This window comes from Gracilinanus agilis, chromosome 5 (assembly GCF_016433145.1).
Source record: "Gracilinanus agilis isolate LMUSP501 chromosome 5, AgileGrace, whole genome shotgun sequence".
Taxonomy (NCBI): Eukaryota; Metazoa; Chordata; class Mammalia; order Didelphimorphia; family Didelphidae; genus Gracilinanus; species Gracilinanus agilis.
The window spans coordinates 288,774,709-288,791,994 of NC_058134.1; the positions used below are offsets into that span (position 1 = coordinate 288,774,709).

At 39.3% G+C, this 17,286-nt stretch overlaps 1 protein-coding gene across 3 annotated transcripts; it reads left to right on the forward strand.

Annotated features, from left to right (window-relative positions):
- Positions 1-344: 344 nt before the first annotated feature.
- LOC123250385 (keratin, type II cytoskeletal 2 epidermal-like) lies at positions 345-10,942 on the forward strand. 3 transcript variants are annotated; one of them, XM_044679435.1, is made up of 10 exons: positions 345-408; positions 475-1,010; positions 2,269-2,483; positions 3,086-3,146; positions 4,705-4,800; positions 6,176-6,340; positions 7,082-7,207; positions 8,640-8,860; positions 10,409-10,443; positions 10,554-10,942. In XM_044679435.1, the coding sequence occupies exons 1-10, from the start codon at positions 345-347 to the stop codon at positions 10,940-10,942; spliced, it is 1,908 nt and encodes a 635-aa protein (XP_044535370.1). The 3 variants fall into 3 exon arrangements, with proteins under 3 accessions (XP_044535370.1, XP_044535371.1, XP_044535372.1); XM_044679436.1 differs by having other exon boundaries at positions 345-393; positions 472-1,010; XM_044679437.1 differs by having other exon boundaries at positions 345-387; positions 472-1,010.
- The last annotated feature ends 6,344 nt before the right edge of the window (positions 10,943-17,286 follow it).

The following is a 17,286-nucleotide window of genomic DNA, read 5'->3' on the forward strand; positions in this document are numbered from 1 at the left end:
ATCCCAATTTGGAGGATGCCCATGATCTCCTTTTTCTGATGATTTCACAAAAATCAAATTGCGTGACAGATGCCCAGATAAACAAGAGATATTTGCAATTAAAGCATGTTTTGGGATCCAGCTGATTAGTTGATTCTTAATGGCTATTAGCCCAGTAATCACTCAACACACATAGCTTCCAGGCAGACCAAACCCATGCATAAGCATAGTGACACCCAGGAGTGCAGACGCCTCCTCCTCAGGTATATAAGGGGACCCTTAAGATTAGCCATCAGAGGAGTTGAGTCTTCAGCCTTAACTTTCCTCACACATCGGAACTTTCTTTCCTTGTTTGGACTGTCACCATGAGTCGCCAGTTCTCTTGTAGGTCTCGTGGAGGAGGAGGTGGTGGTGGTGGAGGAGGAAGCTGTAATTTCAGTGTGAGCTCCATAAACAAAGGAAGCTGGGGTTACAGTGGGTCCTGCTCAAGAGGAGGGGGCCGAGGCTTCAGTGGAGGCTCTGCAGTGGTTTCCAGTGGGAGCCGGAGGTCTGTCAGCAGTTCTCCCTGCTTGATGCGCCATGGTGGAGGCATGAGCAGCCAGAGCCTTGTTGGCCTCGGAGGGAACAAAAGCATCTCCATCAGTGTGGCCAGAGGGGGCAGTGGTTTTGGTGGTAGAGGTGGCAGCTGTGGCGGAGGCGGCTTCGGCGGAGGCGGCGGTTTCGGTGGAGGTGGTTTCGGTGGAGGAGGCGGTTTCCGCGGAGGCAGCGGTTTTGGAGGAGGCGGCGGTTTTGGAGGAAGTGGCTTTGGAGGAGGTCGGTTTGGGCCAGGCGGTGGTTTTGGTGGCCCCGGTGGATCCGGTGGCTTTGGTCCTGGAGGATACCCTGGAGGTGGCATTCATGAAGTTACTGTCAACCAAAGTCTTCTGGAACCCCTTAATGTGAAAATTGATCCGGATTTCCAGAATGTCAAATCAGATGAAAAGGAACAGATCAAGAAACTCAATAATAAATTTGCTACTTTCATCGACAAGGTGAGTTGGAGACCCTGTGATTTTGGCTCAGTATGTCTTGGTTGAGTCAGTGATTAGTGAAAAAGAACCACAGCTGGTTAATTTTTTTCTGGGGATTGCCAGTGGACGATGATGAACTAATGAACTGGATACTTTGCAAGGTACAAAGGGAAATGGAGAGATGGGATAATTCTACCTTGCCTATGGTAGCAGCAGGCTGTTTTTCATCCAGCCAGGCATTTAAGTGCCCTACTATGTGCTAGGCACTGTACTCTGTACTGGGGTACAAAGAAAGGCTGAAGGCAATCCCTGTTCTCAAGAAATAAAGGGAGACAAAGTGCAAACATTTAATGCTCACAAGATTCATACAGGAAAAACTGGGGGGCAAATAACAAGGGAAAACACCAGCATTAAGGGAGTTCAAGAAAGGCTTTATAAAAGGTGGAATTTTAGCTGGATTTTGAAAGGCTTTATGACTGGTTTTCTCATTTCAGTCTAGCTGAAGAAATATTGGGATTTAAATGTGTGAGAAAACAAACTATCAAAAAACAATAAAAAACATGCACTGATCTTTGAGGTTTGTCCAGTAATCTGTCTAATCTTCTATGCTGTTAGAGATACATTTTAACAGGTGTAGAATGGTCCTTCCAGCTTTTGTTCTGTGAGTCTCTTCTCTTTTTGGGTTAAGCCCTCCAAGAAACTTAAAAACTTACATGCCTACCAAAATCAGGACTTTTTGGTAAATTAAAACTCTGCCTTTAAAAGCAGATTTCACACACAAAGTCTTTTTATTGAGGTCACCTTGGAATTTTATAGGGTTTTCTCCTATTGCATTGCAGGTGTAACTAAGTTGAGTTTTACAAGGCTCTTAACAACTTGGAGAAACCCTGCCCTCTAGTCCTGTCACAATAAGCATTCTTAGGCGCAATGCCAGTAAATTCTGGTTTTTGGTTTTCCTTGGCATATATGAAAGCTTTGCCAGGAATTCCACTAGGATTAGGGAGGAGCCCTTTTGGAGTCTTGGGGGCTGCTTGGTGGAATTGAAGAGAGTACCTCTCATGATGGGAAGGGCCAGGGATGAGGCATTAGAGTGCTCCAAGGAAGGAGGGTATTAGTATATTCTTTGGCTAGTAAAATGGGGGATCAGCCCTGGTTGTGACTGGCAGTTTATCCCTGTCTCTGGAACAACCTATTCCTAGTTTCTGAGCCCTAGTGAAGTGAAGAGCTCATGACTTGCATGGATGTTGAAGGTTAAGTCTTGGGGATTGGGAAATTGCAGGTACGTTTCCTGGAGCAGCAGAACCAAGTGTTGACAACCAAATGGGAGATGCTCCAGCAAATCGATGTCAGTACCCAAACAACCAACCTAGAGCCCTTATTTGAAAATTACATCAGCAACCTGAAGCGCCGGGCAGATGCTCTTGTGGCAGAGAGAACGAAGCAAGACTCAGAACTGAACAACATGCAGGATCTTGTTGAGGATTTTAAGAAGAAGTAAGTAAGAATATGTGGGGAAATACCAATGGAGCATGAATATTAATAAACACAATAAATTCTCTGGGCAAGCATTCTTCTGCAAATGAGTTTCTGGGACAGGGAATGTCTCCTTTGAATGTCTTCAAACTATTCCTTAAATGCTTCTAAAACTAAGAAGTTTTAGAAATTGCATTTCATATAATTATTATTAATAATGCTGTTGTTTATCGTTATATAATATGTTTTTATTATTCCTATTGTTAATATTATCATGTTCTCAAGGAGAGTCATTCCCAACTGAGATGATTTCAATTAAAACTCTGCTGGAAATCCCAGGATATGGGGTGTTTTAGGGGTAAGCCTACCAAAAAAGGGCAGGAGAGGCAGTTTGCATTGTGGAGGGAGCATCAGATTCATGAATGAATGAAATAAACTGGCTTCAAATCTTCTGACTAATTACCTGTGGGGCCCAGAACAAAATCCCCTTTACTTGTCAGGGGCTCAAATTTTTCATCTGTAAATGCAAATATTAGACTCAATGAATTCTAAAGAGCCTTCCTGGTCTCAATCCTATGATACTGCAAGGCTACTATTGAGCTTTTTCCTCTGAATCCTAACAGGTATGAAGAAGAAATAAACAAACGTACTGGCTGTGAGAATGACTTTGTGACAATTAAGAAGGTAAGAGAAATATGGGGTGTTTGGCTAGAGAGGGACCTCACTGTCTTCAAATGGCAGAGTAGAACAGGTGATCTCTCAGTATGAGAAGGACAAGGGAAATGCATTGGGAAGAAGAGAGTTGGAGGTTTGGGGAAGATACAGTAGAGTGCTCTAAGGAGGACAGAGGGTTTTAGTATATTCTTGCTCTGGCAGAATGGGGATCCATCTTAGTTGTGACAAATAGCTTTTCTTTATCTCTGGAGCAACCTATTCTTGGTCTCTGAGTCCTAGGAAGGAAAAAGGCAAAACTGAAGGCAATGAAATGCTGGTGGTTTTAAAAAAGTTTCTGTCTTGGCCATTTATTCTCTCATTTATTGATCTACTTATTTGTTTATAAAAAAAACTATTAGAATACAGAGATAATTAAGAAATGCTACTTTCCCTTTCATAGTTTGTAGCCTAGTGGAATAATTCTTTGGAAAACAAAGATGGATATTCAGAAAGTGATGCAAAACTCTCTTTCGAGGAAGGAGAAGTATTCCTTGTGGTACCATTAATTTTTATTGCCCACAATTGCTTGATGTCCTTACCCAACCCTGGGAAAGTCAAGGACTTAATGCACCAGAGTGACTTTTCTATGGCTCATCAGGATTTTCCACCCCCTTCCCCAATTTTTATTTTTGAAAGGCAGACTTTTCTGGTAGCAGAAGGCACTGAATATGGCAGCAGCTAGAGATTTAGCTTTTCCAGGCTTACTCAATGACTTCATGATTGTTGCTTATGACAGGGATAGTTGCAAATGATTTGAGTCAATTATAATGATATAAATACAAAGAACTGTTTTTTTTTATTTTAGAGCATATAGCATTAGTCAGGGGGAAAAGAGTAAAAAGGAAAAAAGGGCATCCACGAGGAATGCCTTTAAATAAGCAATCCTATCTCTTTGGGCCTCAAGTTTGTTTTAACTGTTAAAAGGAGGTTGGAGTAGTTGGTATCATATAGCTGGAATATTCTGAATGTTACTCTGATATGTATGAAGAAAATGGGGAACATTCTTTGAAACTGTGACCCCATGCACATGAAAATGTAACAAAAGGATTAAAAAGCGTTGTGTAGGAATGCAAATTAGGCAAGGCTTACTAGGGGAATAATTCAGAGGGAGCACTTCAAAGAAAATACTGAAGAAATTTGAGTATTATGAAGGAAGGTTTTGAGGTGGGAGAACTTGGGAATGGGAAGAATTCACCATCAGTTTTTGAAGCAGTTGGGGTTTAGGAGCATGAGAAACCATATAGGGGAGGCAAGAAGGTATGGAAGCTTTATGGTGCATAGAGTGATAGACTTAAAATTTGAATCCTGTCTCAGATTCTTATTAGTTTGCCCAGAACAAACAATTTAATCTCCCTCAGCTTCGATTTCCTCATCTGTAAAATGGAGGTAATAATAGTACCTATTGCATAGGATGGTTGAGGGAATCAAATTAGATAGCATGCGAAAAGCACTATGTAAACTAAAAAGGGCTATATAAACATTGACCATAATTATATCATTATTATTATGACTTTATTACTCTTTCAAGGACGTGGACAATGGTTACATGAACAATGTGGACCTGGAGAACAAGGTGAACCTGATGAGAGAAGAAACCGACTTCTTACGTGTCCTATTTGAAACGGTATGATTTTTAAAAGAACCATTTCTCTTGGTGTTCATTGGGGATGATGACACCAAAGCCCTCTTTCCAGATGATTAGGGAGCATACAGAAGATCAGGAAAGAGAGTTCATTGTCAAATTGACAGCCTGCAATGATAAGACCATTGAGCAGGATTTCCAGGAGGTGAGACTATTAGTGGTAGCTTGTATAATGTATGACAGGGCAGTTATTGTCCTACAGCCTCCTCTAAAGGAGAAAATACCTCTTAGTCCAGATAGATGATGCGATCCAGAATTGTTCCACCTATACCATAGATTCAGTCCTGTGAAATTTTTTAAAAATTTATTTTTCCTCACTTGTTCTTTGATTTTTATTATTTACTTTGAAATATCTCTTTCTTTTTAAATTGAGTTCCAAATTCTTTCTCCTTCCTATTCCTACCCCATCCACTGACAAGGCAAGCAAAATGATATCAGTTATATATTTGAAAATGCAAAACATATTTACTTAAAGCCATATTGTGAAAAAGCAAAAAATAAATAAATCAAGAAAATTATACTTCAGTTTGCACTCTTGAGTTCATTAGTTCTCTCTATGGAGGAGGATAGCTTTTTCATTATAACTTCTTTGGAATTCCCTTGGATTATTGTATTGATCAGTGTAGTCAATTCTTTCACAGTTGCTCATCATTACAACATTGCTATACTGTGCACAACGATTTCCTGACTCTTCTCAATTCATTTTGCATCAGTTCATTTAGTTCTTATGCTTTTTCCATGAACTAGAATTATGTCCCAGAATTGCTTATTGTCAATAGAGTTGCCAATCAATGCCAGCTGCACCCTGTGCCAACAAAGGGTCTCCTGTAAACTCTTTCTGACCATTAATTGCCTGACCCCCTTACCATCTGTCAGCCGTGTTCCTAAAGCTACTGCTTTAGGAATCACCTTCAAGTCCCATGGTTTGTGCTGCTGCTAAACTCAAGAACAGATCCCCCCCCCGCCATTGTCATAGACCTTTCCTGTTGAGCTCTGAAGTTGTCTTAGGAAAAATATCTCACTCTGACCTTTTGTTGACTCTGCCACTCCAAAACCGATATGAAGAGTTATTTTAAACATTTTCACAGGGGAATGTTGGGAGAGTTTAGCTCGGTTGCTGCCTGACTGTGCCATCTTGGCTTTCTCAATCACCTGAATTTTAAACAAAGCATCAGAGACAACCTTTCATTGGTGACATGACTCAACAAGTAGGCATAGCCTTCGAATGGGAGGGGGGCATTGAAATAGAAGTCTGGATATTGTCCCACTCTGCCAAAATCTTCTTCTGCTTATGATCCCACTTTCTTCCCCATATCCCTGCAAATGGGAGTCATGACCAGAGTTCTGTCTATTTCAGGAGGAGTCCCAGATGCAAAAATGCATCACTGATACCAATGTGATCCTGTCCATGGACAACAACCGCAACCTGGACATGGATAGCATCATCAAGGAGATCCAATCCCAGTGTGAAGACATTGCCCTGAAGAGCAAGACAGAGGTGGAAGCCCTATACCACAGCAAAGTGAGAACCTAACCAGTCCCATTACAACAGATTTTGAACCCAAGCCAGGGAGCTGCAGTAGCTTACGGGCAATTAGAAGTGATAATGAATTTATTGCCTGAAGTAGAGATTCCTAATGCTAATCATTGTCCCTGCTTCCCAAAAGGACCCAAATCTAGGCCTATTGTCTAAATTCCCTTGGAGAATTATAGATGACATCCTAGCCTGTATAGACTGGTAGAGGATAGAAGCTACCCTCCACTGACTTCTTCGGATGTCCTAGAGCTGAGGTAGCTAGGTAGCACAGTAGATAGAGTTCCAGATTGGGAATTGAGAGCACTTGGGTTCAAATCTGGCCTCATATACTTCCTATTTATGTGACCCTGACCAAGTCACTTAACCCTGTTTGCTTTGGTTTTCTCATCTGAAAAAATGAGTGAGAAGGGGCAGCAAGTTAGCAAAGTGGATAGAGTGGCAGGCCTTGAGTTGGGAGGCCCCAAGTACAAGTCTAACCTCAGAGACTTCCTCGTTGTGTGACCCTTAAACCCTGATTGCCTAGCCCTTGCTGTTCTCCTGTCCTAGAACTGATACTAAGACAGAAGGTGAGGGTTTTAAAGGAAGATACCCTATAATTTATCAGTCTTGAGGAGGAGGGCATGGAGGGGGTTCACTTCTCACTTTCTGGTCTAGTCATGGGCAACAAGCAAAATCCACTACAAACAAACCTTCCCTCTTTCCCCATTTCTTTCTCTGCAACACTAGTATGAGGAACTCCAGATCACTGCAGGGAAACATGGAGAGAGCCTGAAGGAAATAAAGATGGAGATCAGTGAGCTGAACCGCATGATCCAGAGACTTCAGGGAGAAATCTCCCATGTGAAAAAGCAGGTGAGCCTTGGCTTCAATTTGCCTTCCTGGCTGGTCTCAGTGGTTGACTGGGATGGTGTACTGGATGAGTTTTAAGTTTCTTCTAAGGCTGTGAAGAGCCATGTGAGTCTGTGAGAGTGAGAGAGAGAGAGAAAAAGAAAGACAGAGACAGAGAGAGACGGATAGATGGATTTTACTATTTGCAGACAAAATTAGCCTGAACATGAAATGATCCCATGCCTTGGAATTAACATTTATCTTCATTTCGTAATGTGGTATACAACACACAGACTCAGTTTCTGCCTTCTAATGGGTACAACTGTACTTCTTGTACATACAAAGACTCATTGTACTTTTTAGGCAATATGATCAAGAACTCTCTCTCACAGACTCACACTCTGTTCTTTTATTTCCTATGTGACCTAGGACTTGCCCTTTAAGGTTTCCAGGTTCCATTTTCTTCTTTGAGTAAAATGAGTGAATTGGATTAGATGATTCTAAAGTATATCCTTGATCTCTAAACTCCACCATCGAAGTAGTCAGTAAACATGTGTACTATGATATACTAAGCACTGTGCATCTAGGTGGCTGTATATCTTTGGGTATGGAATCAAGAAGAACTCAGACATTTACTAGTTGTGTGATACTAAGCAACCTCTGCCTCAATTTCCTCAACTGTAAAATGGGGAGTTCGCCTACTTCCCAGATTTGTTGTGAGGGTCAAATGAGATCAAATTTGTTAAGCATTTCACATAATGCCTGGCCCATTATAAGTGCATGATAAAGACTTGTTTCCATCCTTCCTGAGCATTAAGGATACAAGGAAAGGCAAGACACTCTCTGAACATTTTCCATTTTCTTTTCTTTAAAATGTTAAAATGGGCATGAAGTGGGGCAGTCAGGTAGCTCAGTGGATTGAGAGCCAAGCCTGGAGGTGGCTCTTAAATAGGTTCAAACATAGCCTCAGATAGTTCCTATCTGGGTGACCCTGGGCAAGTCACTTAATTCTCATTGCCTAGCCCTTACAGCTCTTCTGCCTTGGAACTAATACACGGTATTGATTCTAAGATGGAAGGTAAGAGTTTAAAAAATAAATAAATAAAATAGGGATAACAATATCAAGCCTATCATTTCATGGTTATGTCATGAAGATTGAATGAAATCATGAACATGTAGACATTGGTACACAGTGCTATATATAAATGCAAGGGATGATGATTGGTGAGATGATAATACAGACACAGAGGAGAGCTTTCATCAATCAGCAGCAAAATCTTTGTAGCCTTATTCAGAATTGTAGCAATTATAATGGCACTCCCAGTAAGACTTGAATTGTTCCATCAACCTTTCTGTTTCCTGTTCACTTTGATTTTCTCTTTCCTCTGGGATTTGTAGCTGCCTTTCTATGGCTTCCCATTAACATACGGAACCTCTCCTTCCCCTTCTTTTGTAGTGCCAAGGTGTGCAAGACTCCATTGCTGATGCAGAGCAACGGGGGGAGCATGCTCTCAAAGATGCCAGACACAAGATGGAGGAGCTGGAGGAAGCTCTCCAGAAAACCAAGGAGGAGCTGGCCCACCTGCTGAGGGACTACCAGGAGCTGATGAATGTCAAACTGGCCCTGGATTTGGAGATTGCCACCTACAGGAAGCTGCTGGAGGTAGAGGAGGAAAGGTAAGGGCACTGAAAGATGACTCACATTTTATGGATAGAGATGAAGAATGATAGAAGCCCTAAGTTGGCATTGAATCCTCCTCTCTTCCCCCAGAGGAATGACAGAGAGGGAGGACTCTTGGGATGAGGAAAGGCAGAAGACAGCTAAGGACCAGAGAAGGGGAAAATATGGCAGCTAAAAGTTATATCTGCACTGAATAGGACAGGCTAATTGTCAGGGTAAAGTGACAGAAGGGAAGGGTAAGCATCAAAAAAATGTGCCTCAGTCAGGATATCTGGTTTAAGCTCTATTTTTGCTACTTGTTAGCTCTGGGACAAGTGACTTGCCTTCTCTGAGTGAGTTTCCTCAATTGTAAAATTCCTTCCCAACTGTGGCATTTTAGGAAGCTAGGTCTGAGTAGAACAGAATTGCTAAGGCCAACGTATGCCCTAGGTAAGGTTTTAAATTATATCTCCTATTCCACCTCTGAAAGAATAAACATAATTTCACCTTACACAAATTCAATTAAAAAATTGTTGTTCATTTGTTTCTATTGTATACAATTCTTTGTGACCCTATTTGGGGTTTCTTGGGAAGATACTGAAGTGGTTTGTCATTTCCTCATTTGACAGATGAAGAAGTGGAGGCAAACAGGGTTAAGTGACTTGTTCAGGGTCACAGCTAATTAGTGTCTCAGGCCAGATTTAAACTCAGGAAGATGAGTCTTTCTGATTCTACACCTGCTACTAATCCATGTACCTTCTAACTGCCCTATAAATACATTTTGCCATTGCTTAAATAGCAGTCTATAATTTGGTAGCAAAAGGAGGGAAAACAGAAGCCTTCATTTTTTTCTTCTCAGAGAAAGGTATAAGTCATGGAATGGTAGCCCTGCTTAGGCTAGTACCTTTAGTCTATATGTGAAGGGGTGTCGCTTAGAGAAGAGTTTACAAAGATTTCAGCTAGGGGTAGTGGCATGTGGAGAATAAAGAAGGGACAGTCTTATTCTAGGTCCTTCTGTATCAGAATGAGAGTGTGGCTTGACTTTTTGTTTGTTGGGAGTGAATTTTAAGAATACCAGATGCAATATTATTTGTTGAAAAAAACTGGAAAGTCAAATGATTATTTTTTCAGTTGGACCATCCAGGGTCCTCCCCACCTCTCTTAGAAAAACAAGAGCATTTAAAGGTAAGGAAGTAGGGGTTGGAGTAGGGAGCATTCCAAAGGCAGGACTGTGCCAGCATTTTAAAATTATGTCATTGCTGAAGAAAATGGGATTGTTGAAGTGGTATTTGCCACTCTTTCCTTATGGGAACTCTAATTTTATGAGATTGATGAGAAAAAAAAATAACTGTCCCCAAACCCATTAGTGTGGTGGGATAGAGTTGGTGATAGCCAAAGAGCCATTCTGAAGTCTTTTGCTCTTCTTTACCCCTCATGCAGGGCATTTTTTCCCCACTGATGAAGACAGAGTCCCATACCACTGGGTCTTGGAACTGGGGTTACAAAATTAAAAAAAAAACAATTTGATCACAGTACCTCTTTTTTCCCCTCTTCTTCCCTGGTAGAATCTCTGGAGAAGTATGCAGTAACGTGAGCATATGTAAGTAATGTGGGATGATCCTTTTTTATGAGATCCCTTAGGTGAGGGTATCAGGAGTGGGTATGTAGAGGGAGTCAGGATGCTCACTGTGACTTGGTTTCTCTCTACAGCTATAAGCAGCAGCACTATCTCATCCAATGTGGCATCCAAGGCTGGCTTTGGAGGTTCTGGAGGAGGAGGAGGACACGGTTCTGGAGGCAGGGGGTCTGGCTCTGGAGGAGGAAGAAGTTATAGCTCTGGAGGCAGTGGTTCTGGAGGCAGGGGGTCTGGCTCTGGAGGAGGAAGAAATTATAGCTCTGGAGGTAGTGGTTCTGGAGGCAGGGGATCTGGCTCTGGAGGAGGAAAAAATTATAGCTCTGGAGGCAGTGGTTCTGGAAGCAGAGGGTCTGGTTCTGGAGGAGGTAGAGGTGGTAGTTCTAGAGGAGGTTATGGATCCAATTCAGGAGGAGACCAGGGAGAAGAGGGCTGTGGCTCCAGTGTGTCTTTCTCATTCAGATAAAGTTGATGCTCAAATGCCTCCCTACACAGAATGCAAAAACAAGCTTTCCTTTGCTCCTCTTGCTGACAGTGTTTCAAACCACAACACCCACCTCCTTTTCAGGGGAGAAAGAGATGCTCAAGCATATTTTAAGAAAGCCCTTGCCTCCACCACCCCTCCAAAAAGGGTCAGAGTTATTTACAGCTCTTCTCTGTTAGGGGAAACTCTTTTAGGGCTCAGGGGGATGTAGCCTCCTTTGTGCTCCCAATTACAATCTTTTTTAATGGCCTCTTCTGATTAACAGCCCCACTTTAGAGTCCTTCTTTCCCAGGATGTAGAAAAAAGGAAAAAAATAAAAATTATATTCCTTGTGTACATAATTCCTCTTTCTAAATCTGCTGCCTGAAATCTCTGTCCCTACCCATGTCTATACAATAAATATCACTTGCAATTCACATTGTTTCTGTGGTAACCTTCTTACACTTGACCTTAACCAGAGAGTATTGGGTCTTATTAGAGGAAACTAAACTTTTCTTCACTCCCATGTAGGATGGAAAAAGAAAAAAATGGATTTCATTAAAACTTTGGTTTAGCATAGGATGTTGAAAAAGAAAATAACCCCAGACTTGAGAAGTCCTGTCCTTCACGTCTTGTTGCTTTTCTCAGAACCTCCCCACAACAGTGAAAGAGATTGCATTCTAGACAAAATGCCTTTCAAAGTTCCAAATTTCTAGTCTGGGAAATCTTTAAGGACAAGAAAGAATCCCATCCTTTTGACTTAGTCATAATCCCAGAGGAAGGTGAATATAGAAGACTCATCTTATTTTTTATAATTAAAATATTATTCAATTAAATATCAAAAAATTTTAATATTACTTAAAAAATTTGAGTTCCAATTTTCTGGTTAAGATAAGAGTAGAGGCAGGGCTCTACCACCTCTCCACCAAATGAGATACAATGCCTCAAAAGGACAAAATCAAAGTCAGATGAGCAAAGGAGCTCCACTGTAAGGCACAGCATGGAAGATAGGCAAAGTTTAGGTATTTCCATGCTAAACGGGGGCAAAATTACTCCCACCAAGGGACAATCTCATCACCCCTTCCCCACTCTACCTATGGTGCCAGAGTTAGAGCGAGCATGGAGGAACCTCTAGGTTCTCAGGAGGCTGGCTAAGGTCACCACAGACTTACCCCTAAGAGCATTGAGACTTGGGTCCCCAGGAGGCTGAGGAAAAATGGAGATAGGGCATGGAGTTTGGGCAAAGAGGGGCGGCTCACAGCAGATATTGCTGTGAAGACTCAAAGATAGCCTCAGGGCAAAAACCTCTCTGGAGCTCAATACAAAGATTACCCACCTTCCTCACTTAGATTGAGAAGGAACAAAGTAATGGCCACCAACTCCCAAGAACTACCATCCACAACCACCAAAAAAAAAAAAAAACCAAGAAGAAAACCTTAACACTTAATAATTTTTATGCAGAAAAAATCCAGACTAAAGAGGAGACAGTAGAAGATGACAAACAAGTAAACACATCCAAATCTTCCCCCAAAAATGGAAATTGGTTATAAGCTCTTGAAGAGCTCAAATTTGAGAGTATGAGAAAGATAGAAGAGACTTGGCAAAAAAAGTGGGAAATAGTTCAAAAAGAAAATAACAGTTTTAAAAGACAGAATCTCCTACTTGGATAAAGAAGCCCAGAAATCAAATGAAATAATAAGCAAATTGAAGATCAGCAATGATCTGCTGGAAGCCATGAAAAGTAGGATAGAACAAATGAAAAAGGAAAGATCTTAGCTGAAAACCAGTCTTTAAAAACTAGAATTGGGCAAGTAGAAGCCAATGATCTCACAAGACAGCAAGAACTAATGAAGCAAAGTTAAAAGAATGACAGATTAGAAGGAAACACAAACTATTTCATTGAGAGGATGGTTGACTTGGAAAATAGATCTAGTAGAGACAATTTGAGAATCATAGGCCTACCTGAAAACCTGGATATAAAAGAAATCTTGACATACTACAAGAAATTATCCAAGAAAATTGCCCTGATGTTCTTCAACAAGAGGGCAAAATAGATATTGAAAGAGTCCATAGATCACCTTCTACATTAAATCCTCAAAAGACAACCCACAGGAATGTTATTGCCAAATTCAAGAGCTTCCAAGCTAAGGAGAAAATATTACAAGAAGCCAGAAAGAAACAATTCAGATATCAAGGAGCACCAGTCAGGATTACACAGGATCTGGCAGCCTCCAAACTAAAGGACTGCAAGGCTTGGTATATGATATTCAGAAAGACAAGAGAATTGTCTACAACCAAGGATCACCTACCCATCAAAATTTACTATATACTTCCAGGAGAAAGTATGGGCATTCAACAAAATAGAAGATTTCCAAACATTTGTAAAGAAAAGACCATAACTAAATGGAAAATTTGATGTCCAACCACAAAAGTCAAGAGAAACATGAAAAGGTAAATAAGAAGGAGAGGAGAATTTTTTTCTTTAAGGGCATCAATGAGGTCAAATTGTTTATGTTCCTATATGGAAAAATGTTATTTGGAACTCTCAAAAATTGCATTCACTATTATAGTAGTTAGAAGAATTATTCATAGGTAGAGATTGGGGTATTAAGTGGTTTAAGATGATACACAAAAAAAGAAAAGGGGGAAATAGAAGATGGAACCAAGAGAAACTTGAAGGAAAAAGAAAGTTAGGATAATCTATATCACACTAAGAAGTGCATGGGAGGGGGAGGGGAAGAATACTAATATAAGAAGGAGAGGAAGAGAGTGCTAATGGGTAATACTCAAACCTTACTCTCAATGGAATCAATTCTGAGAGGGAATAGCTTCTAGATCCATTGGGATTTTGAATTCTATCTTACCTATAGGGAAGTTGAGAGGGAAAAACTAAGGGAAGGAGTGGGACATAGAGTAAAAAAGGGAGGGAAAGAGAGAGAAGAGGGAATTTAATAGACCCTAATAATAAATAAGAGGGGAATAAAATGGAGGGGGTAGAAAGGGAAGTAAAATATGGGTGGAAATTAGGGGGACTGATTAAAAGCAAACCACTGGTGTAGAAGGAAATAGTGAAAGAAAAAGGGCTGGACTAGGAGAGAAATCGAAATACACAGGTGGTAATCATGACTCTGAATATGAATGGGATGAACTAACCCATAAAACAGAAGCAAATAGACACACAGGGTAAAGGTAAAAGGCTGGAGCAAAATCTATTGGGCATTAACTGAGAAAAAGAAGGCAAGAATGGCGATTATGATTTCTGACAAAGCCAAAGTAAAAATAGATATGATTAAAAAAGACAGGGAAGATAATTGCATCCTGATAAAAGGCAGTATAGACAACGAGGAAATAACAATGCTCAATATGTATGCACCAAATGGCATAGCATTCAAATTCCTAAAGGAGAAACTGGCAGAGCTCAAGAAGGAAATAGATAGTAAAACCATACTAGTGGGAGATCTAAATATTCCTCTTTCAGATCTAGATAAATCAAACCAAAAAATAAATAAGGAAGAGGTAAGAGAAATGAATGAAGTCCTAGAAAAATTAGATTTAATAGATATGTGGAGAAAAATAAATAGGGACAAAAAGAAATACACCTTCTTTTCACCTGCACATGATACATTCACAAAGACTGACCATGTAATAAAGCACAAAAACATTGCAAACAAATGCAAAAGAGCAAAAATAATAAATGTAACCTTCTCAGATCATAATGCAATAAAAATAGCTATTAGTAAGGGCACCTGGACAGGCAAATCAAAAACTAATTGGAAATTAAATAATATGATTCTCCAAAACCAGCTAGTCAAAGAAGAAATCATAGAAACAATCAACAATTTCAATGAAGAGAATGACAATGATGAGACATTCTACCAAACTCTGTGGGATACAGCCAAGGCACTGCTCAGGGGGAAATTTATATCCTTGAGTGCATATATTAACAAATCAGGGAGGGCAGAGGTTAATGAATTGGGCATGCAACTTAAAAAACTAGAAAATGAACAAATTAAAAATCCCCAGATGAAAACTAAATTAGAAATACTAAAAATCAAGGGAGAAATAAGTAAAATTGAAAGTAAAAGAACTATTGAATTAATAAATAAGACTAGAAGCTGGTATTTTGAAAAAAAAAACAGATAAAATAGACAAAGTACTGGTCAATCTAATAAAAAAAAAGAAAAGAAGAGAACCAAATCGACAGTATCAAAGATGAAAAGGGAGACCTCACCTCTAATGAAGGGGAAATTAAAGCAATCATTAAAAACTATTTTGCCCAATTATATGGCAATAAATATAGCAATCCAGGAGATATGGATGAATATTTGCAAAAATATAAATTTCCTAGATTAATAGCAGAAGAAATAGAATACATAAATAATCCCATATCAGAAAAAGAAATTGAACAAGCCATCAAAGAACTCCCTAAGAAAAAAATCTCCAGGGCTTGATGGATTCACAAGTGAATTCTATCAGACATTCAAAGAGCAACTAATTCCAATACTATACAAATTATTTGATAATATAAACAAAGAAGGAGCCCTACCAAATTCCTTTTATGAGACAAATATGGTACTGATTCCAAAGCCAGGTAGATCAAAAACAGAGAAAGAAAGCTACAGACCAATCTCCTTAATGAACATAGATGCAAAAATCTTAAATAGAATACTAGGAAAGAGACTCCAGCAAATGATCAAGAGGATCATCCACCATGATCAGGTGGGATTTATACCAGGAATGAAAGGATGGTTCAACATTAGGAAAACCATCCACATAATTGACCATATCAACAATCTAACAAACAAAAATCCCAAGATTATCTCAATAAATGCTGAAAAAGCCTTTGACAAAATACAGCACCCATTCCTATTGAAAGCCCTGGAAAGTATAGGAATAGAAGGATCTTTCCTAAAATAATAGACAGCATATACCTAAAACCATCATCAAGCATCATATTCAATGGTGTTAAATTAGAAGCCTTCACAATAAGATCAGGAGTGAAACAAGGATGCCCATATCACTTCTATTATTTAACATTGTACTAGAAACACTAGCAGTAGCAATTAGAGAAGAAAAAGAAATTGAAGGTATTAAAATAGGCAATGAGGAGACTAAGCTATTACTCTTTGCAGATGATATGATGGTCTAGTTAAAAAATCCTAGAGAATCAACTAAAAATCTAGTAGAAATAATCAACAACTTTAGGAAAGTTGCAGGATGCAAAATAAATCATCAGCATTTCTATATATTTCCAACACATTAGAGTAGCAAGAGGTAGAAAGAGAAACACCATTTAAAATCACTCTAGACAATATAAAATACTTAGGAAGCTATCTACCAAAACAAACACAGCAATTATATGAAAACAACTACAAAACATTTTCCAAACAATTAAAACTAGATCTAAACAAATGGAAAAACATTGATTGCTTATGGGTAGGAATAGGTAACATAATAAAAATGACCCATTCTGCCCAAATTAATTTACCTATTTAGCACCATACCTATCAAACTACTAAAAAACTTTTTTACGGAATTAGAGAAAACTATAACAAAGTTCATTTGGAATAACAAAAAATCAAGAATATCTAGAGAAATAATGAAAAAAAATGTGAAGGAAGGTGGCCTAGCAGTACCAGATATTAAACTATACTATAAAGCAGCGGCCATCAAAACAGAATGGTACTGGCTAAGAGACAGAAGGGAGGATCAGTGGAATAGACTTCAGGTAAGTGACGTCAGCAAGACAGTGTATGATAAAACCCAAAGAGCCCAACTTTTGGGACAAGAATCCACTTTTTGACAAAAAGTGCTGGGAAATTTGGAAAATAATATGGGAGAGATTAGATTTAGATCAACATCTCACACCCTACACCAAAATAAATTCAGAATGGGTGAATGACTTGAATATAAAGAGGGAAACTATAAATAAGTTAAGTGAACACAGAATAGTATACTTGTTAGATCTCTGGGAAAGGAAAGATTTTAAAACCAAGCAAGAGTTAGAGAAAACTACAAAATGTAAAATAAATGATTTTGATTATATCAAACTAAAAAGCTTTTGTACAAACAAAAACAATGCAGCCAAAATCAGAAGGGAAACAACAAACTAGGAAAAAATCTTTATAACAAAAAATTCTGACAGGGGTCTAATTACTCAAATATACAAGGAGTTAAATCAATTGAAAAAAAATCAAGCCATTCCCTAATTGAAAAATGAGCAAGGGACATGAATAGGCAATTTTCAGATAAAGAAATCAAAAGTATCAATAAGCACATGAGAAAGTGTTCTAAATCTCTAATAATTGGAGAAATGCAAATCAAAACAACCCTGAGATATCACCTCA

Bases quoted from the DNA above. Each gene is read 5' to 3' on its own strand.
- LOC123250385 (XM_044679435.1), top strand. From the start codon at position 345: ATGAGTCGCCAGTTCTCTTGTAGGTCTCGTGGAGGAGGAGGTGGTGGT. The intron at 2,484-3,085 runs GTAAGTAAGAAT...GAATCCTAACAG, and splicing joins GTTGAGGATTTTAAGAAGAA to GTATGAAGAAGAAATAAACA. The intron at 3,147-4,704 runs GTAAGAGAAATA...TACTCTTTCAAG, and splicing joins ACTTTGTGACAATTAAGAAG to GACGTGGACAATGGTTACAT.